At 34.4% G+C, this 26,217-nt stretch overlaps 1 protein-coding gene across 2 annotated transcripts in view; it reads left to right on the top strand.

Annotated features, from left to right (window-relative positions):
• Positions 1-26,217, top strand: part of UBA6 (ubiquitin like modifier activating enzyme 6) — a 91,083-nt gene that overhangs the window by 21,788 nt on the left and 43,078 nt on the right. The window contains exons 3-11 of one of the 2 annotated variants that reach the window (XM_068542864.1): positions 4,736-4,830; positions 5,371-5,399; positions 9,277-9,371; positions 9,896-10,007; positions 16,737-16,817; positions 18,852-18,974; positions 20,777-20,900; positions 24,339-24,442; positions 25,780-25,842. In XM_068542864.1, coding sequence (XP_068398965.1) covers positions 4,736-4,830; positions 5,371-5,399; positions 9,277-9,371; positions 9,896-10,007; positions 16,737-16,817; positions 18,852-18,974; positions 20,777-20,900; positions 24,339-24,442; positions 25,780-25,842 — 826 coding nt within the window. The remainder of the gene's footprint in view (positions 1-4,735; positions 4,831-5,370; positions 5,400-9,276; positions 9,372-9,895; positions 10,008-16,736; positions 16,818-18,851; positions 18,975-20,776; positions 20,901-24,338; positions 24,443-25,779; positions 25,843-26,217) is intronic. The other variant, XM_068542865.1, reaches the window with a different exon arrangement.

Here is a 26,217-nt window from a genome sequence, read left to right on the forward strand (position 1 = left end):
AGTGTCTCAAATCTGTTGTTTCATTTATATTGTCCAGTTTTCAGTTGTTTAAGGCAGGAAGAGGATAAATCTGGTCCCTGTTACTTAACCAAGGCCAGAAGTGGAAGTCTTAGGTACATACTATGTATCTCTTACCTGCCATTCTTTTTCATGCTTTTCTTTTTCCTAGCATAGAATGCTTTTCCTTCTTTGATTAATTTAACTCCTCTTAAGTCTTCAGATTTCAACCTGAACCTCATTTGTGAAGCTTACCATGACCTCCACTGATAGAGATAATCACTTTCTCTTCTGTATTTCAGGTTCCCGTAGTTTCTGGTACTTCTGTATGTAGTACTTACTTAATAATGGATTATTTGATTATTTATCCCCCCCCCCCACCAATAACATGTCACAGGCATCCTCCTAGGTATTTTATATATTTTATTTTAAATAATTTAATTCTCACAGTACCTCGTGAGGTTGTTGCTATCTTGATCCCCACACAGTGCCAGTGCCTGCCTTGAAATAGATATTTTAATAAATTTATGAATGCCTGAAGATAATTGAAGTACATCCAGAAGATAGTGATTAGAGTGTTGAGGGGGACTCAAAATGATGCCATGTTTGGAATTGTTTAAGGAACTGGAGATGTTTAGCCTGGAGGAACCCGGAGGAACCTGAATACCATCTTCAAATGTTTGGAGGGCTGTCACATCAAAGAGGGATTAGACAAGTTCCCTATGGCCCCAAGGAGGTAAAATTAGGACTAGTGGTGAAAACTACAGGGAGATATTGTACCTTCATTAAAGGGAGAATCTTTAATAAATAGGGCTCTTTAAAAGTAGAGTAGTTAGCCTTGGAAATTTCTTTTTTACTGGGTACATTCACTGATATGTTGCATGTCCATTTAATACAGTCAGCTGTAATGTATCAATGCTGGGCTTGAAGTTACACTCTCAGCTCTTTAAATCCCATCCGATAGGATTTAAGGGTCAATTGCAGAGTACCTGCCATTGCCTAGCACAAAGTAGGCACTTACTTAGTACCCTTCCCCTTGGTGGCCAACATTGAAAAGGCAGGTAATTTAATCAACTGTTGAGAATTTGTCTGAGATTATATGATTCTTTGAAAACCTTGGCTCATATATCTTAATTTTATTCTTTTATCTGGATGTTCTTTGTCATTTATAACCACGTTTGTGTCACGGCTATTCATTATTTACCTAAGTAATCTTAAAAATAATTGATGAAGACAAGTGTGAGATGAAAAACATATTTTTCTAATGTAGTTTTTGTGACTGTGAATGTAGAAAAAAGAATTCAAGCCCTCTGCTTAGTAGAGCATAAAAGTGTTGTTCTTGTGTGCCAATTCATTTCTTTCATTAATTTAGCAAATTGGTTTTGTGTGTCTGTTATGCGCCAGGCCCTGTTAGTCAATGGGGATACGGTAGTAAATAAGGCAGGCCCTGTCTTAAGGAATCTACATCTCCTAGGAAAAATAGACAAATAGTGAAAATACACTGTGTTAATTGTTATAATAGATTGAATGTAGGGTGTTATGGATGCACACAAAAGATGATCTAACACTGTTTTAAGAAAGTTTAGGGGTATCAGGGGAAGTATCATGGGGGAAAATAATATATAATTTGAGACCTGAGGACAAGTAGGAGTTATTCAGGCATAAAATAGTGGGGGAGAGGAATATTCCAGAAAAACGTCTAACAGCCAAAGAGAAAATACATTTGGAGAACTGGAAACCTTTAGTACACCTGGAACATAGAGTTTGATGGTAGAGTGGCAAAAATGAGACTGGAGAGCCAAGCAGGGACTAGATTATGAACAGCTTTGTGACTAATATTAGAGTCTAGACTTTATCTTAAGGGAAATAGGAAACCACTGGAGTTTTTAAAGCAGGAAAATGATTTGACCAGATTTGTATTCAGAAAAGTCATTCTGTCTTTCTTAGTTGGAAGTTAATAGGTAATATGTAAAACTGAAAAATCAAGAAATAAAAGTACAAACATGTTATTGAGAAAGAAGGGGGTAAATATTAGAAGAAATAACTAAAAGAATTGAGGGTGGTTGTTCTTAGGACTTGGGAATCAGGGTAGGGAAGAGTTAGGTCAGGAACTGATTTTTTTTTCTTCCTGTAAGCCTTGTAGAATGATTTAACTTTCTTAATCTATGTACAGTGTAGTATAGTGGTTAAGAATATGGATGCTAAGACCAGACTGCCTGGGTTGAATCTTGCCTCCACTATTTATAAGTTGCTTAATTTCTCTATGATTAAGTTTTCCTCTCTGTAAAAATGGGAATAATAATAGAACTTATAGAATTTTTGTGAGGATTAAATGAGTTAATACAAATAAAACACTAAAACAGTGCATGGCGTGTAATAAACACTGAGTTTTAGCTGTTATTCTTACATGTCAGCACTGTTCAGGTACTGATATATAAGGAGGACAGACAAATTTACAATCTTAGTGGGGCATTTTTTAAATGTTGCTTTTAGTAATCAAGAGAACAAGCGAACAAAAAAGTCAGAACAGGTATAGATTTCATCAACATGATTATTAAGATTAATCTAATGCACATATAAGGAATGTTGTATCTAACAACTGTAGAGTACACATTCTTTTCAAGAACACATGGAACATTTGTAAAATTGACCAAAGAAATTCTCAAATATCAAAGAGTGAAAATTATATAGATTGTGATGTCTGTTCACAATACATTTAAGCTAAAAGTCAACACAAAAGATAATTGTAAAATTCCTCATAAAATTATAAATTTAAAAATACACTTCAGATGAACCCATAAGTCAAAAAAAGAATCATGATTAAAATTGGAGAATAGTAATTTAAAGTACTATGGATCAAAATTTGGGATGCTGTTTAAGATCAGTTAAAGTTCTACATGTGTATTTTAGAATAGAAAACCTAAAAATTAAGGAGTTTTTATTTCAGGAAACTCAGGGAAGAAAAATAGAAAAGTAGAATTATTAGCGTAGGAAACATTTCAAAAGCCAAGTTCGTAGGCAGTGACCAAAGGCTAGCCCCCATAAGCAGGCTAAAGATCAGACCTGCTATGTTAACTTTTTCCAGCACGTTAAGGATTTGAAACTATGGGGGCTTTGATACACTGCCAAGAGGAGAGTAAATTGGTACATCCACTTTGGAAAACAGTTTGGCATTATCTAATAGTTAACCCTGCATTTCCTCTCCTAGATATACGTGCTATAGAAACTACTACACTTGTACCATGACACATATATAAGAATACTCATAGTCTCATTATTGGTAACTGTCCAAAACTGTAGAATAGCTAAATTGTGGTATATTATCACAATAGAATAGTACAGTGTAATAGAATACAACATGAATTGAAAATTAATGAACAGCTACATGGATATGAATAACTCATAAAAGTATTGAAATGATCCTGTTTATATAAAGTTCCAAAACAGACAAAACTTAAATATATTGTTTAGGAATGCACAAATAAGGGTTGTAAGACTATATAATACACTGTTCCATACATACCATAGTAGATGTTCAATAAATATTTCATAAATAAATCGATTTTTTCTGTGAAGCAGAAATGGTGAATACCAATTTAAAAAGAAAAGTCTAATAGAGAACAGACTTGTGGTTGCGGTGGGGAAGGGATGGATTGGAAGTTTCGGATTAGCAGACGCAAACTTACATATATAGAATGGTTAAACAACAAGGTCCTACTGTATAGCACAGAGAACTATATTCAATATCCTATAATAAGCCATGATAGAAAAGAATATAAAAAAGAATATATATGTATGTATAACTGAATCACTTTGCTGTATAGCAGAAACTAACAACATGTAAGTTAACTATACTTCGATAAAATAAATTTTAGAGACCCCTTTTCAGGCTTTTATATTGAATATCAATAGATGAAATATGGAAATTAAATAAACATCTATATATTAAACAAACATACATTAAACCAGCATCTGTAAATGTGCGTGTGTGTCAATTCCAAAAGAAATACTTGCAACCCAAGGGGCTCTGGAATTATTTATTTATACCGAACTCATCTTTCAAAATAATTCTGGTGAGAAGCCATTGGAATGCCCTTATCTTCAAAAACTATTATAGCATCAAGTTAATCAATGTTCTTTCAAATAAACTTTTACTATTGACTTTATTACTATATCTAACTTTTTTTAATTGCCAATGTGTATTTTTTGAAATTCCCATCCTGATACTGCCTTGTGACTGTTAGGACGGATGACTTAACAAGGTCCTTTATATAATTTATCAGCTTTTATATTTAAAATAATGTTTGAAAACTACTTAACTTTAAGTCATCTAAACTCCAAGAAGGAAACCAGTTTTTTGCCTGAGAAATCCTTTTCACAGTGAAAGGCTTTAAGTGGAAGTGGCGAACTCAGATGCCTGTGGTGGCCACCGAGGTAGTAAATGAGAGGAGAAGGATGGGAACTGTGGCAAATCTAGATCACATAGTCCTCCCTCTCTGAACAGGGCAACTCCTACTCAACTCTGTAGCCGTGAGGGAATGTGGACTGTGGTGCCAAATCTTCTAATTTTTCAAAATATGTCATATATTTGGCATTAATTCAGAACTTTTAAGCACTGTGCAAGTGATCCAAAACAAGTCTGTGGGCAGGATCTAGCTGCCAGGTTATTAGTTTGCAAATGATTTTAAAAGGATATACAATTCTGGTAAAATAATTTTTCATTGTGTTTTACATGTAGTCGACAGAGGTACGTTCTTGGAGACACAGCAATGCAGAAGATGGCCAAGTCCCATGTTTTCTTAAGTGGTATGGGTGGTCTTGGTTTGGAAATTGGTAAGCAGTATTTTTATTCATAATTATATATGATGCCTTTGAGCAACATAATTTAAAGAATTTAATTCCTTTCCCTTGTATTATTTTCTATAAAGGAAATTAGATCCAAAACCTTGATGAGATTCAGTTTTGATTTTGGGTGGGGGGACAGCTGGGGCAAGAGTATTTCATACTGTTACATTCTTCCACAAGGAACCAGTAATGACTCTCCTGCTTCTCTTTTTGTGATGTTGATAGGTATTAATGATCTTTCTCTGTATCCATTAATTCATTATGGTAGAGCACACCTACACACATTCATAACAGCATGTCTGGAAGCATACACTGAAATTTTAAGAATGATTATCTCAGTGTGGCTTGATTATGGAAAATTTTATTTTTTTCTTTTTGTTCATCCATATTTTCTAAGGAACCTATATTTCTTAGGTAGTAAAAAGTTAAAATTATTCAGTCAGAGATTTAACCAAACTCCATGAAGACATATCTAATATACAATTCCTAATATTAAGCTATTCCTTTTTTTTTCTTCCCCCTTTATAGCAAAGAATCTTGTTCTTGCAGGGATTAAGGTGAGTAAATGTCCTTGGTAAGAAGAATTGTTTGTTTGTTATGAACTCTTTTTTTTCCCCTCATCCATAGCGGTAATATTAGTTACCCTTTGGCCTAATTATTGCTTCTTCATTTAGTAGCAAAATTGTCATAATTCTCTATTTTCCTCCTTTTAAAAAACTTTTTATTACAGAAAACTTGAAAATTATCCAAAAAAAGAGAATAGTGTTAGCAAAACCCCATGTATCCATCATGCACCTGCAGTTATTAGCTCATAGACAAATTTGTTTCATGTATCTTCTTCCCATTCCCCACTGCCCCCAACTGCCAAATTATTTTAATATCAATCTCAGACATCCTATCATATCATTCTTAAATATTTTACTATATAGCTCTAAAAGATAAGGGTGCCTTTTGAAAACATAACCACAGTATCACTTCCACACCAGAAAACGTTAACAGTTTTTTTAAGATCATTGTTATCTTTAAACAAAACTTAGCAACTTAAACAACAGCATTTACCTCAGTTTCTTTGGGGCAGGAATCAGGTGCAACTTAGCAGATTCCTCTGAGGATCTCTCACAAAGCTCCAGTCACCGATATTGGCAGGGCCTGCAGTCATCTTGAGGCTAGGGAAAGGATCTGCTTCCCAAACCTGCCCATGTAGTTATTGATAGGATTCAGTGGCAAGGTTGTGTCGTTCCCACCTCAGTCCCTTGCTGGCTATTAGTCGGAGGTCACCCTCAGTTCCTTGCCATGTAGCCCTCTTCTTAGGGCAGCTCACAATATGGCAGCTTGTTTCATCGGAGTAAGCAAGCAAAAGACAAGAAAGGGAATGTGCTAGCAAGATAAATCGCAGTCTTTTGTAACCTAATTTCAGAAGTGACATTCCATCACCTATGCTGTAGTCCTTAAAAGCAAGTCACTAGGAGGAGACGGGATTGCACAATGGCCTGAATATCAGGAAGTGGGAATCATTGGGGTATCTTTGAAGCCTGCCTACCACAATCGTCAAGTATCTAGTTAGAGTCCGTATTTTCCCAATCGTCTAAAAGAATTTTTCTTTAATTTGTTTTGTTCTAATCAGGATCCAAGTAAAGTCCATATACTGAACTTGGTTTCTTTGAATCAATAGATTTCCCTTCTCTGATTTTTTTTCTTCCTTTCAATTTACTTGTTAAAGAAATCAGGTCATTTGTCACGTGTACCTCCATCTCTGTATTTCTTATAAACTGGTCGTTATAGCCAGAGAATCAGATTCAGATTTGATTCTTTTGGTATTGCTGCTTCACAAGTGATATTGTGTTCTCCCATTAGGAGGAAATAATATTCTGTTATCTTTTTTTTGTGATTATTACTACCTATTAATGATCATTGCCTAGATCATTATTTTATTGGGGCTGTGATATTCTATTTCTGTCATTTCTATTTCATTTATTAATGGGAATAATATTTTAGAAAGAAAAGTTTCCATTCATCACTTGTTTGGTTTCGCTACATATAGTTAGTGCATGTGTAAAAGGCAAGATAAATACTTGATTTCCCCCCTTTATTTACTAGTTTTCAAAATCACTGGTTTTCTATGATCCCTTAACAGTGACAGGTGAAACTTGGGTGGTATGTGTGTATGTGAACATCATGATGGATTTAAACGTATTTGATATGTTTTGAGCCATTGTGCTTGTTATTTTCATTGATGCTCAGATTGTTTCATCTTTGCTTTGGGGGATCTTCTTGAAGTCCTTGAGTCCTTTTGACACTACCCCAGTAGTCTTTGGTTGTCACTGCCTGTAAAGTCTTACCAGTGGACAGAGCTAGAACATTCATTGTGAATGAACACTGAAATTTCTGAGTTTCAAGTTTAGGATTACAGGGTATTTACTTATTTACTTCTTAGATTTTATATTTGTATCTCTTCTCTTACTATAAGGTTTTGGGTCTTAATGACATGAACCTGACTACTTATTTGCTTTATCGTATATTGTATCCTATTATATCTATGACATAGTTTTGGAATAACAGTTCCAGCATTATTAATAACAATATGATTATTGAGAACAGTTTAAGATAAGTTTTTTTATCCTTAGTATCCCATCTGGATTTGGCAGACAAATTAACTGCTTTCTTAAGTCACTTTAAATAATTCCTGTGTGTAATTATGCAACAAATTCAAGTAGATAGTTTTGTCCATTTATTCATTTTACTTTGGATTTTTAGGGATTGCTTTTTTAATTTGATTTAGTTTTATTATTATATGAGACATATAATTCAAAGTCAAATTTATAAAGCGAAGTATATTCAGGTAAGTTTAGCATCTCTCTACCCTATTTCCTCCTTCCCTTATTAGATTGCCTTCTTTTTTTAATCTGTTTTTAAATATAAGCAAATACATACCTATAGACATGCAAATCTGTACGTGTGTGTGTACATATTTATCCCCACCTGCCTTTCTTAGGTAAAGTGCCATACTTCTTTGCTTTTTATCACATACCAGCATATCCTGGTATTACTCCATAGTGGTAAATATATTTTTTCACTTATTTTTTTCATAGCTGCATGGATATATGTTGTGTTGATGTATCATACGTAATTATATCCAGTTCCTCATTGGTGGACATTTTGATTATTTCCAGTCTGTTGCTATTACACATAGTGCTGCAGCTAAGAGTCTTGTACATATGTATTTTTGTATTATTTCCAGTGTGTCTTTGTAATAGATTCTTAAAAGTGGAATTGCTGTGTCAAAGGAGAAAAGTACTTGTCATTTTGCTAAAGAATGCCAGTTTTTTTTCTTTTGAGGTTTTGTGCTACTTCATATTCCCACCAGTAATGTATGAGAATACATGATTTACTTCACTCTCACCAATTTGGATTTATGCCATTCTGATGAATGAAAAAAGGTGTTTCATTCTTGAGCAAGGTTGAACATGCTTAAATATTTTAAAGGGCCCTATGTATTTCTTTTTCAGTGTACTCTGCGTTCATATACCTTGCTCCTTTTTCCATAAGATTTGTGGCTTGAAATATAAGTTAAATATATATTTTCCAGTTAGTCAGTTTTCTTTCTTACTTAGAACATGACCATTTGGAAATGTTAGTTTATGTGAATTTTTAAAATCTTTGTATATATGTTGATCTGTATAATGTGCTACTTTTCTAAACTTAAATTCTCTTACTGTTTTTTAAAGTAGTTTTTCACATAGCATAAAGGCACCCTGGTGATGTAAGTGCATGGTAATATGCCTAATTTATTCATTTTTTAAAGTCAACTAGGTTTCAGTACTATCTGAAAAATAAAGTACATATACACACACCTACAGCAAGCATATAGTATATTTATTTGGAATTACAATATGACCATCATGTTAATTATTTTTTACTTAATTAATTGAGAATTGTTATTGATAAATGTCGTAAGTGGAAAATATTATTAATTCTTATTGTCATCAGTATACAGCTATTAGTCAGTAGCTTAAAAATATCGTTACATGAGTGTCTCTGTAACTTGGAATTACAATTTTACTGTGTTAAGTAATCAAAACCCTGCTTTTAACATTTGTCTTATCTCACTTCACAGTTGAATAATGAAGCTATATTCAAGTTAATGTAACAGTAATCTCTGCCAAAAAAATCATATGCTAGCATTAAAAAATTATTTTGCATTATAAAAAAAAATAATAAAGTAGTTTTTCCATGAACTTTTCTGGGTTTCCAGTTGTATATAGTCATATCATCTGTGAATGGATCTAACTTTATAACCTTTCCAATTACTAGGACTTTAATTACTTTCTATTGTCTAATTACATAATTCTTCCAAGTCAGTGTAAATAGTATTGGAAATAGTGAGCATCCTTGTCTTACTCCTGACTTTAACAGATATTTTTCTCTTTTTTGAAGGCACTTACAATTCATGATACAGAAGAATGCCAAGCATGGGATCTAGGAACCAACTTCTTTCTCTGTGAAGATGATGTTGTTAGTATGAGAAACAGGTGAAGATAAGATATTTTGATGTATTATCATAGGATTTTTTTTTTTTTTTTACTGTTGTAGTTACTTAGAATATTTTCTGTATCCAGAACACCAGTTCAGTCATAGTTGTTTAACTCATCACCATAAATTCACTCTACTGTAGATAAGTAAGTGTTGACATTTAATTATTTATATTTGTCAAAAATTTAATACATTCACATTGCTACCTAGAAATGCATTTCTTTAAGATTAAGTAGGTCTTTATTATTGCTGAATCATTGAGCCTTAAGGAGCATTGACCTATAAGGGTACACTTTGAGATTATGTGACTTAACTATGGAATATGACAGTATGCTACATCTCAAGATTGTATAGTAAAAATAAGTTTTAACTTCTTTTATTCCTCTCCAGTTTAAATTCGCATGAAATTTTGTAACATTCAGGTTCTTCTGATGTCATCAAAGTGTCCAAGTTTGAAAGATTGAGTATATTTATTGAACAAAAGAGTAGTAAAAGTCTTTTTTCTTTTCTTTTCTTTTTTTAGGGCTGAAGCTGTACTTCAACATATTACAGAATTAAATCCATATGTTCATGTCACATCATCTTCTATTCCTTTAAATGAAACTACCAATCTTTCCTTCTTAGATAAATACCAGGTTGGTACTCCATTTTATATTAGATGTTATTGACAGACTCCAAGGCAAATCATTATGTATTAATATAGTATAACTAATATAACATAGTCTGTTGAGCAGATCAAAAAATTTCAGGTTAAAAGACTTAGACTAATACATTTCAAGTGCTTCGTTTTAGGGAAAGGGCCTAAGAACTACTCACAAAGTAAATACATTGGTCAGCTATTTTCACAGTAATGTACATGAAAAACTACCCAAATTTAGTGGTTTATAGCAACATGTATTTCTTTCTCATGCATCTGCATGTCAGTTTGAGTTCTGCTGTTCTAGGCTAAACTTGAACTCCACAGTCTGGGTTCTGGTCCGTGTACCTCTCTTCTGGGACCAGGAGGCTACCTGAGACATGGTCTCATAGCAATAGCAGAAATACAAAGGAGCGAGTGCAACCATTCAAGCATATTTTAAGCCTCTGTTTGTGTTGCTTCCATTAATAGTCTGTTGGCCAAAGCAGGTCACATGGTCAAGCCCAAAGTGAAGGAGCAGGAAAGCACACTATACTCTTCCTAAGGCCATGGGCAGAGAGTAATATATAACCCAGGAACAAGGAAGTAAATAATGTGGACCAACAATTCAGTGTAAGTCAGGTAACGAATAAAAACAAAATTTCTCAGCACCTTGGAAGTTCTAAAAGTGACTAGATTGACCCTGATTTTCCCTGTGATTAAATTACGATGTTCCCCCATCGTCTAGGGAAAAGCACTCCTGTGTTTCTTTAAGATCTCAGTACTTCTGGCACTTGTGTGACTATATGCATATGGGTGTTCCCCCCAACACCAAACAATTCTCCAACTCTCTGGACACCTAGCTTGGTGTCCTACAGTTTAATCCAGTTCTGATACTGTCTGCCCGGAGAAATAGTGTTAGATTCCACAGGTTAAGGGCTCAGTCCCACAAGAACCCACACTCCCCAACCCCTTTCTGACGCCAATTTCAAGTCCAGGTTGTTACTTGTGCTTCTGAGGACTGGCTATAAATCAGAGGTTTCCACATCCCCTTCTCCAGGTTCAGTTAATTTGCCAGAGCAGCGCACAGACTTAGGAAAAGAGTTTACTTACTAGATCACCAGTTTTTTGTAAAAGGCTATAACTCAGGAACAGCCAGATAGAAGAGATGCATAGGTCAGGGTATGGGGTAAGGGTTGTCGAGTTCCCATGCCCTCTCCAGGTATGCCATGTTCACAAACTTGGAAGCTCTCTTAAGCTCCTGGTTCAGGGATTTTTATGGAGGCTTCATTATGTAAGCATGAATGAGTAACACATTGGCCGTTGGTGATTAAGTCAGTCTCCAGCCCCAGAGGTCTGGGAGATAGGGCTGAAAGTTCTGAACCTCACATCCTAAGGTTGGTTCCTCTAACAATTGGCCCCCATCTTTAGGGGCTTTCCAAAAGTCTCCTCATTAACATAAACTCAGGTGTGGATGAAAGGGCTTGTTATGAATAACAAGACGTTCACTTCATCTTTATCACTCTGAAGCTATTTCAGGAAATAGGACAAAACTAAATATTATAACAAAAGATGCATCTATAGCTCTTATATAGGAAATTACAAGTGTGGTAGGAGCTATGTGGCAGGAACCTTGGATGAAGACCAAAATATATATTTCTTACTATAATCACAATATCACACCCACTTAAAAATCAGTGTAGACTTCCATTCTTGACTGGATAGCTTGAAATCCATCCTGCTACAAAGATGCTTCATAGACTGTCTACGATAGAATTGCTTAATAGACTTCCTTTTCAATGATTACATGAGGTCAAAATATGTAAGAGAGGTGCTCAGAGACCAAAAATGAATAGGTAGCTATGAGAAGACCAGTTAACTGTTGGCTGTGGTCATTTTCAGGGACAGGGTTTGCCTGTCTCAGTAACCACATTTCCTGTGAATTAATGGTCACACAAAAATGATAAAAATTTGTTTGTATGTGATAGAAAAGTGTAATTGAGACATACCACCTTTTGTAGCTCTCTGGAACCTCAGAAAGCTACACCCTTAATGAAAGGGTGTAGGAGAACAGTCTTTGCCCATCGGAACAAGACGCTTGTCTGTTTTCTCTTGAGCTCTGAATAAAAAAAAAGATCTTCTCTGGGAGTTCATAACAATAGGCCTGCCCTCACATAAGTCACAGCAAGATCCTTTTTGACCCCACGTCTTTGAGAAATGGAAATAAAAAGAAAAATAAACAAATGGGACCTAATGGAACTTAAAAGCTTTTGCACTGGAAAGGAAAACATAAGACGAAAAGACAACTCTCAGAATGGGAGAAAATATTTGCAAATGAAGCAACTGACAAAGGATTAATCTCCAAAATATACAAGCAGCTCATGCAGCTCAGTATCAAAAAAACAACCCTATCCCAAAATGGGCAGAAGACCTAAATAGACATTTCTCCAAAGAAGATATACAGATTGCCAACAAACACATGAAAGGATGCTCAACATTACTAATCATTAGAGAAATGCAAATCAAAACTACAATGAGGTATCACATCACAGCAGTCAGAATGGCCATCATCAAAAAAATCTACAGACATTAAATGCTAGAGAGGGTGTGGAGAAAAGGGAACCCTCTTGCACTGTTGGTGGGAATGTAAATTGATACAGCCACTATGGAGAACAGTATGGAGGTTCCTTAAAAACTAAAAATAGAACTACCATATGACCCATCAATCCCACTACTGGGCGTATACCCTGAGAAAACCATAGTTCAAAAAGAGTCATGTACCACAATGTTCATTGCAGCTCTATTTACACTAGCCAGGACCTGGAAGCACCCTAAGTGTCCCTCAACAGATGAATGGATAAAGAAGATGTGGCACATATATGCAATGGAATATTACTCAGCCATAAAAAGAAACGAAATTGAGTTATTTGTAGTGAGGTGGATGGACCTAGAATGTGTCATACTGAGTGAACTCTAATGTGTGACTGTAAGTCTAGTGCATCATTAACCTAATGACCTCACCATTTGGATGTTACAGTTTTCTCCATCAGCTTGCCTTAATTGTTTTTGGTCTGGTTCTTTTCCTCAAACTGTGGAAACATCTTTCTTTCAAGTTGCTTTTGTTGCAGAGTTAAGCAAATGTCTGATAGCAGCTGTGGTAAAAAATCCACAGAATGCCCCAACTGTTCATCTGCTTCTCAGAAAAATGTACTTTGTGTATTTTTTTGTAAAGCAAAGCTTTTTCCAGTGTCAGTGGTGGAAATGTCACAGAAATTGAGCATTGGTAGTTCAGAATTTATAGTTTCACCAGAGAGAAAAAAAAGAAAGACAAGCCAACAAAGGTATTACCTCTGGAAAAGATTTGGTAAATATTGAAGATTCTACATCTCAACACAAGTTGATGTCCCATTCCCTAATCCCATCTCTATATTCATCCGTAGACTGTGGGCTCTTGTCAGCCAATTCATTGCCTTCTTAACTATTAAAGTAACATTTCTTTCTTACATAAGAGGTGAGAAGAGTTGGTTGATAATTTCTTTTATGCTGTTTCAAACCACTGCCCAAATTAATGATTTCCCAGGATTATGAATAATTCAGAATGTTATTCCAGCTTCTTTTTTAAAAAATGGTTTATATGGAAATGAATTGGTTTTCAAATTGAATTAAATCTGAATTTGGGGGCATTTTCTTCAATTGATTCAGAATGAGATTTATGGTTGTGGTTAAATATAGGGTGGTTATTATTTAAGACAGTTCCTGGTTATGTAGATGGAATATCAAATATACCTTACAAAACTGACTTGCATTAGTTACAACCTGTGACTACCCAGTTGGACTGGTTTTTGGTATATTCGCCTTTATAGAGAAGAGGCACTGTGGGAGACTGTTATTGATAACAGCACAACTTTGGAGACAGAGAGCAGTAAGTTTAAGAAAAGTTAGGTTATCAGCCCTTAAATTTGTACCTTTTTCAAATTTTCATCCTAAACTCTTATTTCTGATTTGTATTATGGTATAGTTTTTGCCATATAGGTGTCTCTGAGTGAATTGTTGCTATGTTACTTTCATTCAAAGCATATTTTGTGAATGTCTGATTGGTAATTTTTTTGTGTATAACCTATTTGAGATGATTGTTATGTCTTGAAACAAGGGTGATTGAGAAAGCTGTGAAGTTGCCTTGTGATTTTAAAGATTTTAAGTCTTGATTTAACTTCTATGCACATTATCATGTAGACTTGCCTGGATTCAGGAGATTATATTGAATAACTTCTTAAGGCCTCTTTTAGCCTAATGAGTGAATGAATTATACAGGGCTTAGAATTTGAAAAAGACAGTAAACTATCTTGTACACAATAAATATCTTGACACACAAACACACACACACACACACACACAAAAAGCATAGTACTAAGCTGGTGATATACTGGAATGCCAGACAGAAACAAAAGATCTAGAGGAATATACCCTCAACCAGGCCACAGTATATTCTAATATATAAAGCTCCTATGAGGTTGTGTTCATAATATAAAATAGTAAGACAGGAAAAAGTAGTTCAGCATGATCAAGAGTCAGTGGATATAGCAAACAATAGAATTAAACCTCCAAGAATTTCAGATAATAGAATTATTGGATAGGGACTATAAAATATAGATGTTCAAACAGACTAAACCTTACAAGAAGGGATTAAATATACAACAGGAAAATAAGACACTATTGAAAGCAATCAGGCAGATATAACCAAATAGAACTTTTTTTTTTTCAAATAGAACTTTTAGAAATGAAAAATATAGTCCTAAAAATTAAAACAATGAATAGATTAAACAGTGGATATATACAACTGGAATAAGAATTAATAAATCGAAAGATAGAGCTGAGGAGATTAGTGAAACTACAGGGACTTCCCTGGTGGTGCAGTGGATAAGAATCCGCCTGCCAGTGCAGGGGACAGGGGTTCGAGCCCTGGTCCGGGAAGATCCCACATGCTGCAGAGCAGCTAAGCCCGTGCACCACAATTACCAAGCCTGTGCTCTAGAGCCCGTGTGCCACAACTGCTGAGCCCGCGTGCTGCAACTACTGAAGCCCCCACGCCTAGAGCCCGTGCTCTGCAAGAAGAGAAGCCACCGCAATGAGAAGCCTGTGCACAGCAACGAAGAGTGACCTCTGCTTGCCACAGCTAGAGAAAGCCCACGCGCAGCAACAAAGACCAAACGCAGCCAAAATAAATAAATAAATAAATAGAATTAAATCTAAAAATAAAAACTATAGCACACAGTAATAAGAGAATATACTAAAGAGAAATTAAAAGAAATGAGAGCTTGAATAAAAAGGTCTAATTCATGAGATTGGACTTCTAGAAAAAGGCATATTCAAATAAATTATGGTTGAGAATTTTCTAGCACTGATGAAACACAAATTAGACTCAATATGTACTGGGTCTAATAGGATTTCATTTTACCCTAATTGCAAGCTAATAAGTTAGCCTGTTACAGTTTCATGGATGCTGGCAGAAAACATGAGATTCCTGGATCAGAGACTAAGGACTTTACTACTCAGAGCATGGTAAATGTGTGAGCATGATATTTGCCTTGTTTCCTCCTGCATTCCTCCAAATCCCACCTGTGCAGTGCAGAGGGCTCAGTGGATGCCTGCACATGTAGTGGGTTCCTTTAGAGGAAAGGAACATTGAGCTTGGGGAACTTGCTGTTTTATAGCAAGCAGTGAACAAGCTTGCTCTTTGTCCCAGAGGGAGACATTACCTCATTTCTCAAGTTTGCACAAGGCAAATACAATCCTGAGAAACAGCCCACGTAAAGAATGGTCAGAGCCTTGCATTCGTGGCATACCCAGTGAGAGATATATAAACATTAAGAGATCCATGGAGGATTACCGCTCTGTAGGAATCACACCCTATTCTAAGCTAGATAAAACTAAATCCACACCTGGTTATTTGTAGTGAAACTGAGTTATCCATTTCATGGAAACCAGCAGCAAGGAAAGCTCTGGACTGAGTGTGTCAACCTGCTTTTGCCACTTGATAGATGAATGACCCTAAGAAAATATTTGACCTTTATGAGTTTAAGTTAGCTATGATAAAACCTTCTCTACTTATCTCACAGGGTGATGATAAAAAATTAAAGTAAGCATTGAAAATTATAATTTGCTACCTTAAATAACAGAACTTGGTGGCACTATCATAAATAAAAGTTGTGATATTTTGAATCTGTTGAATCTCTGAAGTAAAAGTAAAAGAAAGCTCAGCCAACTAATGTATCTCTTTGAAAATGTAATTGTTTTAAGCTAGCATTTAATTAATATTTTGATGACTAAGCATTTCCATGGCAGTAACAGGTAAAAGAAAATCTCCAACCATTTGGGTTGTGTAAATGCCACATAGGATATTAAGGTTTGCTTCTAATTGTGATGATAATTGAATTTAGTGTGGGCAGGTTTTGTCCTGTATATACTATGCCATTTTATGTAAGGGACTTGAGTATCTGCAGATTTTGGTATCCACAGGGAGTTCTAGAACCAATCCCCTGCGGATACCTAGAGATGGCTGTATATGTTACTTTTACTTTTGCTATTTGGTACCTCTGAAGGTATTAACCTTAAAATGGAGTACAATACGATAGTATTTTTTACAAAGAAAAGTATTTTTAGCATAGTGCAAACTGAAATGCTTCTGATTTAGAAGTTGTACATTACCAAAATAATTGTTTATTTTTTAATCTTGTATTCTTCTCAACAGTGTGTAGTATTGACTGAGATCAAACTATCATTGCAGAAGAAGATCAATGACTTTTGCCGTTCTCAGTGCCCTCCAATAAAGGTAATAGTATCACTTAATAATGACATATAGTTTAACAGAGGAAAAGCACTTTCAGTATTAGAATTCATAGCTTTTCAGTGAGTTATATAAGAAACTTTTTATATGAGGACGATCACAATAATACTTTTTAATTTTGGTTTTTGAAGTGTGGTCCAAGGACACTGAGGGTCCCAGAGACCCTTTCATAGGGTCTGCAAAGTCAAACTATTATAATATTACTGAAATGTTATTTGCTTTTTTCCCTCTGATTCTCTTACGGGGTGCAGTAGAGTTTACAAAGTCTATTTGATACGTGGTGATATCATTGCTCTGACAGCTAATTGAATGTGTGTGTGTGTTCTTGTGTTTTAAGTGTTTCTTGGTTTTACTTTCGAACACAGTAAATATCAGTAGGTATAACCCACATAAACAAAAGCTAATTGGGTCATCAATAATTTTTAAGAATGTGAAGGGATCGTGAAACCAAAAAGAAAGAGAACTGTTGAATTGTAACAGTAGAGTAGAGGTGGCTAGACCAGTTAGGGGCTAATGCATTAAGTAGTCCAAGTGAGAGATACTTGTGCCTTGATGGGAATAGAGAGTGTGAGAAGTCATTGAATTTGAGGTATCTTTTGTAAAAACAGACTAATGGGATTGAGAATGGTTGAATAAGAGTTGTGAAGGAAAGAATGATAAAGAATGACTCCTAGATTTTTGTCCAGAGTAATTAAGTATTGTTAAGTAGTGATGACATTGAGAAGACTGGAAAGAGGTCTAGATGGGAAAAATCATCCCCTGCAACTGCATACATATTACTGACTCCACCTTCTTCATGGGGTCCTTTGTTCTTTTGGCAAAAGGAAAATGCTATTTGTTCCTTTGAGATAGGCACTAAACTATCATCATACTGTATAAAATAGATGTGCTGAAAATCTTTGGATTGTGGTACTTACATAGCATATTTATACTCTGTAGAACATGTGTGTTCTGTTTCACAAATTAAGTAGATGAATAAGACAGAGTAGTCAGTAAACTTAGAACAGAACACAAAAGTTTCACAAAATGATTACACAAGGTTGTAAACTAAAATCTTTATGTGATTGATGCATATATTCATACTTTAAAGTTGTTTTGCAGAGAAAGAAATTGTCCTTGAGTTTGCAGCTTTTAAACTTAAAAAAAAAGGTTATAAATTTCTTCTCAGTTTTATGTCTCATAAAAAGTGCTGTAGGTACCTATTTTGATAGTAAATGCAGTGCATGATCAAGTAGGAGGTAGTCTTCTGTTAGCTATTTCACTACCTCATATAATAGGTGGTATAAATTATTTTAATGGGCTACATTCTTATGCCCAAATATGAATAGACTTTAGTTTTTGTTAGAAAAATATCACCTTATACAGGGTCATATGTGTTACAGATTAAGACTTTTTCTTTATTATCAGTATGTCTAAAAATAACTGAGCACAAAAATAATTTCTTTACATTTTCTTAGACTGGAGAATGTATATATTATAAAAATCACTTTCAATAAAACATTTATGATTGTGTTTAAGAATCTGATTCTTACCTTTCATAATTTCAACGTGCACTGTTAGTTCCTCAGCCCCTTTCCTGTTGACGCCACTCTCAGTTTTTAGCTGTTTTGTTTTCCTTCAACTCTACCGCTTTTGGTGAATGGACACTCCATTCTTCTTTTCTAAAATGAAAGGTAAGAATTCACTGCTAGACTGTCAAACCAAGATATCTTTCTTATATTCTGTGCTTGATTTTTAGGGCAAGGCACGAATTTTTGTTATTTAAAAATTATAGAATGTACAATGATGGTGTGCTGACGTTGCTTCTGATTTTGTTAACACCAGATATCCAGTCTGAAATACCAAAATCCTTGATTCCAAAACCAATTTACAAACAAATTATCATATTTGTGGTCACTTTATACCTCAAATAATATGCTTAATTGTAAATAAAATTGTCACCAAAAGGCCTAAGATAGTTGAGGGGTTTTTTTTCTTTATATAAATGTATAAGCTTGAACTTGTTTCTTCATTTCACAGTTCATCAGTGCAGATATACATGGAATTTGGTCACGGTTGTTTTGTGATTTCGGTGATGAATTTGAAGTTTTAGATACAACAGGAGAAGAACCAAAAGAGATTTTCATTTCAAATATAACGCAAGTATGATTATATACGTATATTATTGTATATGTATATGATTGATTTTCTTAAGTTGATGTGAAAACTATTTTTTAAAAGGTGATATTAGCAAAATATTATAATATGCAGTATTTTTTATTTGTTTAAAATTGAAGTTAGAATATTGAGAGAGTATTCTGGATTCCATCTAACATTTTTTAACAATTGATGAACATTTGCTTATGTCATTAATTTTAATTTTGTTCTCTGTCATGTTCCTATGGGACATGAATTGTGAGTCAGTGTTTACTGAACTGTTGATTGTGTCAGATCATGGATGTACTAAGTATGTCTTAAGTCACTTGGCCCAACACTCTGACTCCAGGAAGATGGACACTTAAATCATCATAAACAAAAGCTTTTCTAATTTGTTATATTTCTAAAACATTATTTGGAGGATGATAAAAGTTTAAGAATTAATTAACCTTCAAATCAAAAACTCTGAATTTTCTAACCATGTTCTCTTAATATCATGCAAGCTTAATTTTTTATTCCCTGAAAGAATTGGAGAAATTATGATCCATTTTTACTACTCTTTCTGTAGTTTAGCCTAAATCATTAACTTTATTTGCACTCTTAATAATCAATTTACATTAAAGCTCAAAAGAAACCAAACATAAGGAAATGATAATATACTTTGACTGAATAGTATTTGTGCTTCTATCTTTATGCTTTCTTTTTAAACCCAGTGTAATGTTGCCTTTCTCACCCCTTTTTAAGAAAAAATTCATTGAAAAATCATTTTTTGTATCTCTTTGCTTACAGAATGGTTATTGTTCAGCCTTTTACCTTCTCTAGTTATTGTTCGTTTGTCCCTAAGAATATTATAGAGTTAGAATAAACTCTAAGGGATCTTGTATTGCACTGATATTGTCTTTTATTGAATAGTGCAGGAAATATGGAGGTTATCCATAAAAAATTAGAAAAATATCATAAACGTTCCCATTTAACTTATCTGTAAATTATTTCTCCTTCTTAAAGCCCTTATGAATTCTATTCTTGTTGAGATATTAGTAAACCCACATTACATTAATTTTATCTACATGTTTGTGATCATAATTGTATTTCTCAAGCCCTTAAACAGCAAGAGAATTTTTAGAATCTACATATTTATGAAAGAGAGAATTATAATTCCATTAGGTTTTATGTAAATTAAATTATTATCACATTATTCACGCAATGTGATGGATTATATGCAGTTAGGAAATTTCCTGGTGTCTGACCTATCTCATCCACCTTTTAGATGAGATAAACCAATTCCTTCCTGTTTTTATCTTGATAAGCAGGGGTACATAATATTTCTTTGCTTTAAAGTGTTGGATAAGCTTTAAACTACCACTTTCCTGGCTTTAAATTTCCATCCTCCGTTCTTACATTTCTTTGATCTTCAAAGTTAGAGTCATCTTTTGTGTACACAGAGTCTGTCATGAATGACTTTGAAACTTACCATTCAGTCACTTCGAATGTTTTTTATAAATCACAAGAATCTTTGCATCTGTGAAATACTTGAACTCCCTTGTGGAATCTATTTCCCCCAAACATAGAAATTATATTTTAAACATTCATAATAAAATAAGTTTCAAAATCACATAATGAAATGATAAGTTACTATTTTGTGACAATTCTTTAAAGCATTGCTTTTAATATGGAAGGAGAAGAATGGCTTGGAATTTTGGTTATTTTGAGAATTTTATGATAACATGTTCCTTTTTGTGTGAGATTTGGAATTTGTACAAAAAAGGAATACATGGACTTGTTTTTTAGTATATTACTCTTATTTCTAGGCTAATCCTGGCATTGTCACTTGCCTTGAAAATCGTCCTCACAAACTTGAAACAGGACAATTCCTAACATTTCGAGAAATTAATGGAATGACAGGCTTAAATGGATGTACACAACAAATAACTGGTAAGTTTAATTAATTCATTTATACTTATCCATTATTTAGCATGTTTACAGTTCAGACACTATACTCAGTGTCGAGAACACACCATCAGCTCAGATAGACATGATCCAATTCTTGGCCTCAAGACATTTAATCCAAGTGAGGGGATACTAACATTCAGCAATGATGGTATAAAGAGAGAAAAGGCATTCTGGGATCTCTAACCTTAGCAAGGAAACCTACTCACTTTTGGTACAGCAGCAGTGGGGACAGGGTGTCTTGATTAAAATTGATTGCATCGGCTTACGAAGATGATGAAAAGAATATTCTGTGCAGAGACAAACAGTAAGAAGCAAGATAGAATTCAAGGAACTTAAAGATATAATATAGCAGGGGTGACAGTGGGAGTTGAGATAGCAAGAGTCTTAAGACATTTAAGAGGAAACTTTATGGTAGGTGAGCGAAGATTCTGGCACCTTATTTGTTTACACATTAGGGAGTGCAAGAAGAGGAGCAGGTTTTGGAGAGAGATAATGAGTACAGTCTAGGCTTGTTGGGTGAGGTGACAGTGAAGTATTCAAGTGAAGATATATGTTTTTGTTCAGTGGCTTGGATAAAGGGATGAATGGATGTTACTGCAGGCAGATTTGTGGATTTATTGGCAAGAAGCTGCAGGAATCTGTTTTGTCAGTGGACTGAGATGAAATCATGACCCAAAGGAGAGGTAAGGTGGTAAGGCCAGAGATGTGAGGAGAGTAAACATTTTAAAAAATCAAAAAATCATCAGGCTTCATTTAGGGCCCATTTGAAGTTGAAAATAATGAATTTATAGCAGCATTAGTCTGCGTAGTTTGTGATTTTCCTCCAGCCATGTTTAAAAGAGTTAAAGACATTGCTAGATGTCTTGTAACTCAGAGACAGCATGTTTACACCTGTTCAGCTGAGAGTGATTCAGTTTTATCTTTAGGGCATCTAAAAGTATAATTATGTGATTAGTGTATAGACTAGTAAATGGATTACTTTTATTTTTCTTTTAATGACTACAAGATGAATCCTTAGGAGAGAAAAAAAAAAATCAGTCCCTGTTACAAGCTCTTTATACCAAAACAACTTTGGATCTATATTTAAGAGTCTTTGGGGACTTCCTTGGTGGCACAATGGTTGAGACTCTGCTCCCAGTGCAGGGGGCCAGGGTTCGATCCCTGGTCAGGGAACTAGATCCCACATGCATGCCGCAACTAAAAGTTTGCATGCCACAACTAGGGAGCCCACAAGCTGCAACTAAGGAGCCCACGAGCCACAACTAAGGAGCCCACCTGCTGCAACTAAGACCCGGTGCAACCAAATAAATAAATAAATAAACATTTTTTAAAAAAAAATCTTTGGTAACAAAACTATTGGATTATGTTCCCCAGACTATATCTAAATAAGTAAAATACAGATTCAGATCACTGATATTAAAGAATTTTTATCTGTTTTTGCATAAATTGACTCAACTATTTAGGATTATCCTTTGTTGTGTTGGGGGCCATGCAATGATAGATTGTGGTGCTGGATCCGAATCTTGAGGCTATATGTATATATTAACAGGAGAAGCCACTGGATATCAAGGAATGAAAATAAAGAAAACCCACATTTTGTACCAAAAATTCTTTGGGCAGAGAGAGAATATTTGAATAGAGTAGCAGTTTATGAAACTTTTTTTTTCTTAACATTTATTAGTTGGTACTTACTGCTCTAAAGTAATTTTCTGTTATTTGAAAAACATTTTTAAATAGCTAAAACAATATATGCTTATTCTAGATATATATATGTATATATGTTTAGGTAGAGTTAAAAATGAGTACTAGTTCAGACCTCCCCTCTACTCCAGAAGTAACAGCAGCTAAGTTTGATGTTTACTCTGCTGACCTTTCCTGTCTACTTAATATATAAACCTTGTTTATTTAATTTAATTTTGTGAATAAGCAAATCGTTCAAAAACAATAGAAGGGAGACTTCCCTGGTGGCACAATGGTTAAGGATCCACCTGCCAATGCAGGGGACACGGGTTCGATCCCTTATCCGGGAGGGTACCACATGCCACGGAGCAACTAAGCCCGTGCACCACAACTGCTGAGCCTGTGCTCTAGAGCCCGCGAGCCACAACTACTGAGCCTGCATGCCACAACTAGTGAAGCCTGCACACCTGGAGCCTGTGCTCCACAACAAGACAAGCCACCGCAATGAGAAGCCCATGCACCGCAATGAAGAGTAGACCCGCTCACTGCAACTAGAGAAAGCCCGTGCACAACGAAGACCCAATGCAGCCAAAAATAAATAAATTTAAAAAAAAAATAGAAGGCAAATGTTTATAGTGAAAACTTTATTGCCCACCTATGGCTCCCACTCATTCTTACCTGTCCACTATTCTTAGTTTATTGTGTGCCCTTCCAGATTTCCTTATGCATTTTTACATGCAAGGTAACATATTATGACTAGAGCTACCCTTTGCCTTTTCATTAAACTAAACATCTAGATGGTCTTTTCACATCAGTAATTGTAGAATAGTCTCCTGTATGATTGAAAATGGTATAGTATAATTTTGATTTGCATTTTACATTTTATGAATGAGATTAAGTATCTTTTCTTAAGTTTTAGAGCTATTTCTTTTTCCTTTAATGTGAATCATCTGTCCTTTGCCCACTTTCTCATTGAGTTGTTGATTATTTTTCCCCAGAACTCCTAATATATAGGGCATATTTGCTGAGTTTTTTTTTTTAATATGAGTCGCAAAAATTTTTTTGTAGTTTGGCATTTGACTTTGCTTGTGATGGCTCTATGTGTATATGATGTCAAAGCTTTCAGTTTTTTCTTTTGAGTCATAATTAGAAAAGCCTTCCTTACTGCAAAGTTTTAAAGAAATTTTTCTCCTATGCTCTTATCTAATAATTTTTTTGTCATCTTTTTTGATACTTAAAACTTTTATCCATTTGGAATACTTCCCAGATGGCTTTTTTTCCAAAAGATTTATTGAGTATCTTTTCTTCGCTGGTTTGAGGTACCACCTTAATTGTGTCCCTTGTGGGTCTGTTACTGAATAATCTATTCTGTTTGTCTGCCTGTCTATTCATGAGCCAGTATCATACTATTTTAATTATTATGAACTATATATATAAAAAGTATCAGTATATTAATTATTGAGTCTTTATAAAGTATTTTAATATCTAATAATAAGCACCTCTCATTCCCTTTTTTTCCTTCCAAGTTTTCGTGGCCATTTTTGCTTAAGTCCTTACATTTGTATGGGAAAAATAATCTGTCTAGCTTCCCACACTTCCACCCACCACCAAATAAAATGATTTATACTGAGATCTTCTTAATTTTGTAAACTGTGAAAAATTAACATCTTTATGATGATAAACCTTCAAATTTAAATACTTATATCAGTATATAATGGTTTTCTTTTTTCCTCCTTTTAGTGGTATCACCATTTTCTTTTAGCATTGGTGATACTAGAGAACTGGAACCTTATTTACATGGAGGGATAGCTGTTCAAGTTAAGACTCCTAAAACATTCTGCTTTGTAAGTATTTTTTTTTTTCTGATTAAAAATATGTTTCTTTACAGAAGAATGGCAGGGAGAAAAAAGCAATAAAAGTAATTCAAAGGCTGAACAGATTTTGTTTTTTAATTTGTACCCACTTTCAGGAAAATGGAATCAATCTATGGAAATAAACTGATAGCAGCAAAAAAATTTACAGCTACAATACCCATCCATATAGTTAAGGTATATAAGTTACCTCAAAGGAACTACTCCTTTGTGAATCATCAAAGAGTTGATTATACTTCTTATAATTACTTCCTAAGACAAAAGATGTAACTAATATATATTTGAAAGATTTAATAAGCATTGATTCAGTATATGTTCTGTTTTATTATTTAGTTATTTACATTTTTGAAGTAAAAGGAATATTTCTTTTATTTATCATATTTGTTAATCCAGGTTTCTAAATTTTTAATTTTTTGGATTTCAAGAAATAGTGTAATATGTTGGAAATGTTAAATAATTCCCATAAACTGGCATTGAAAGGAAAGGTAAGTATCTGTATAGAGAGAATGTAGAGGCTACTTGTATCAAGGAACCAAGGAGCCTCTTGCTGCTTAAATCCTTAGGCCACTTCTCAGTATAAGCTGTCTAACACATCTCTGTTTTTTCTTGCAAGTTCTCAAGGTTTTAACTTGACTGCCTTTTCTTTTCCAGAACAATTATTAACTAAAGTTCTCTACAAGGTTTTGTTCAAGCCGAAGTTAGAGCTAAACAGATTAAAATGCTACAGCTAGTCATATCTGCTGTAGGAAGATTTGTGCATTACTTCCTCTTGCCATTGTCCCCAGTTTTTAATTATGCCTCAAGTAAATTTCAGATTGGGTTTGTTTTTTGAGGGGGGCAGAGGTGGTGGTGGAGTGTTGGTTGGTTGGTTGGGTTTTTTGGCCTTGGTGTGTTCTTTGCTCCATACAGAAAATTTTAACTGGGTATTTATTCAAGTTATGTCAGGCATAACAAGTCCTGATAACTTGGTATCAAAAAAATATGGTAGCTCTTTGACTAAGATTATAGATTTTTTCGAGTATACAAATGTTTGTACCAATTCTTCCCAAATTTACTATTTGGAACAGGTTATCTAGTTGCATGTAACATTAAAAAAATAAAGTGTGATAATATGAAAAGGGGTAACCAGTGAATGGTAGCTATTTTATATTTCAGTTAAAACATATTAGTCCAACCTTATTTATTTCAGACCTTTGGGAGGGAGCCATTGCTTTTAGTGCTCTGTATAGTTTGTCAAGTAATCATGTGCTTGCTCCGAAGTAATAGTGGATTGTTTTCTGTTGTTTGTTTTGTTTGTTTTTTTCTGTTAGGAACCATTAGAGAAGCAGATAAAACATCCAAAGTGCCTTATTGCGGATTTTAGCAAACCTGAGGTAAATAAATGCTTTGCAGGTTTGAGAAAGGTGGGTGGGGATTGGTAAGAGATTATGAAGATTTCTGTCAGACTGTCGGATTTTTTAAAAATAAAAGTTGTATTCATGTACCTAGAGCTGATGCCCAAGGATTAAAAATAGGAATTTATATAATGGAAATGTTAGAATAATAGGAAAAAGGTTTACTTTTGTAATGATATACCAGCTTTGACAGTGTAAAGGTGGTTTCATTAATTTATGCAAAGGTGATCACGTTAAAAGATTTTCTGAACCATGTAGAGTTTTATATAATACATAGTTCTTCCGTAAAAACCTTGGAAGCATTTATTCTGTTTTTTTTAAATCACTGGATCAGTTTTGTAGCAATGGATATAT

This window comes from Eschrichtius robustus, chromosome 4, assembly GCF_028021215.1.
Source record: "Eschrichtius robustus isolate mEscRob2 chromosome 4, mEscRob2.pri, whole genome shotgun sequence".
NCBI lineage: Eukaryota > Metazoa > Chordata > Mammalia > Artiodactyla > Eschrichtiidae > Eschrichtius > Eschrichtius robustus.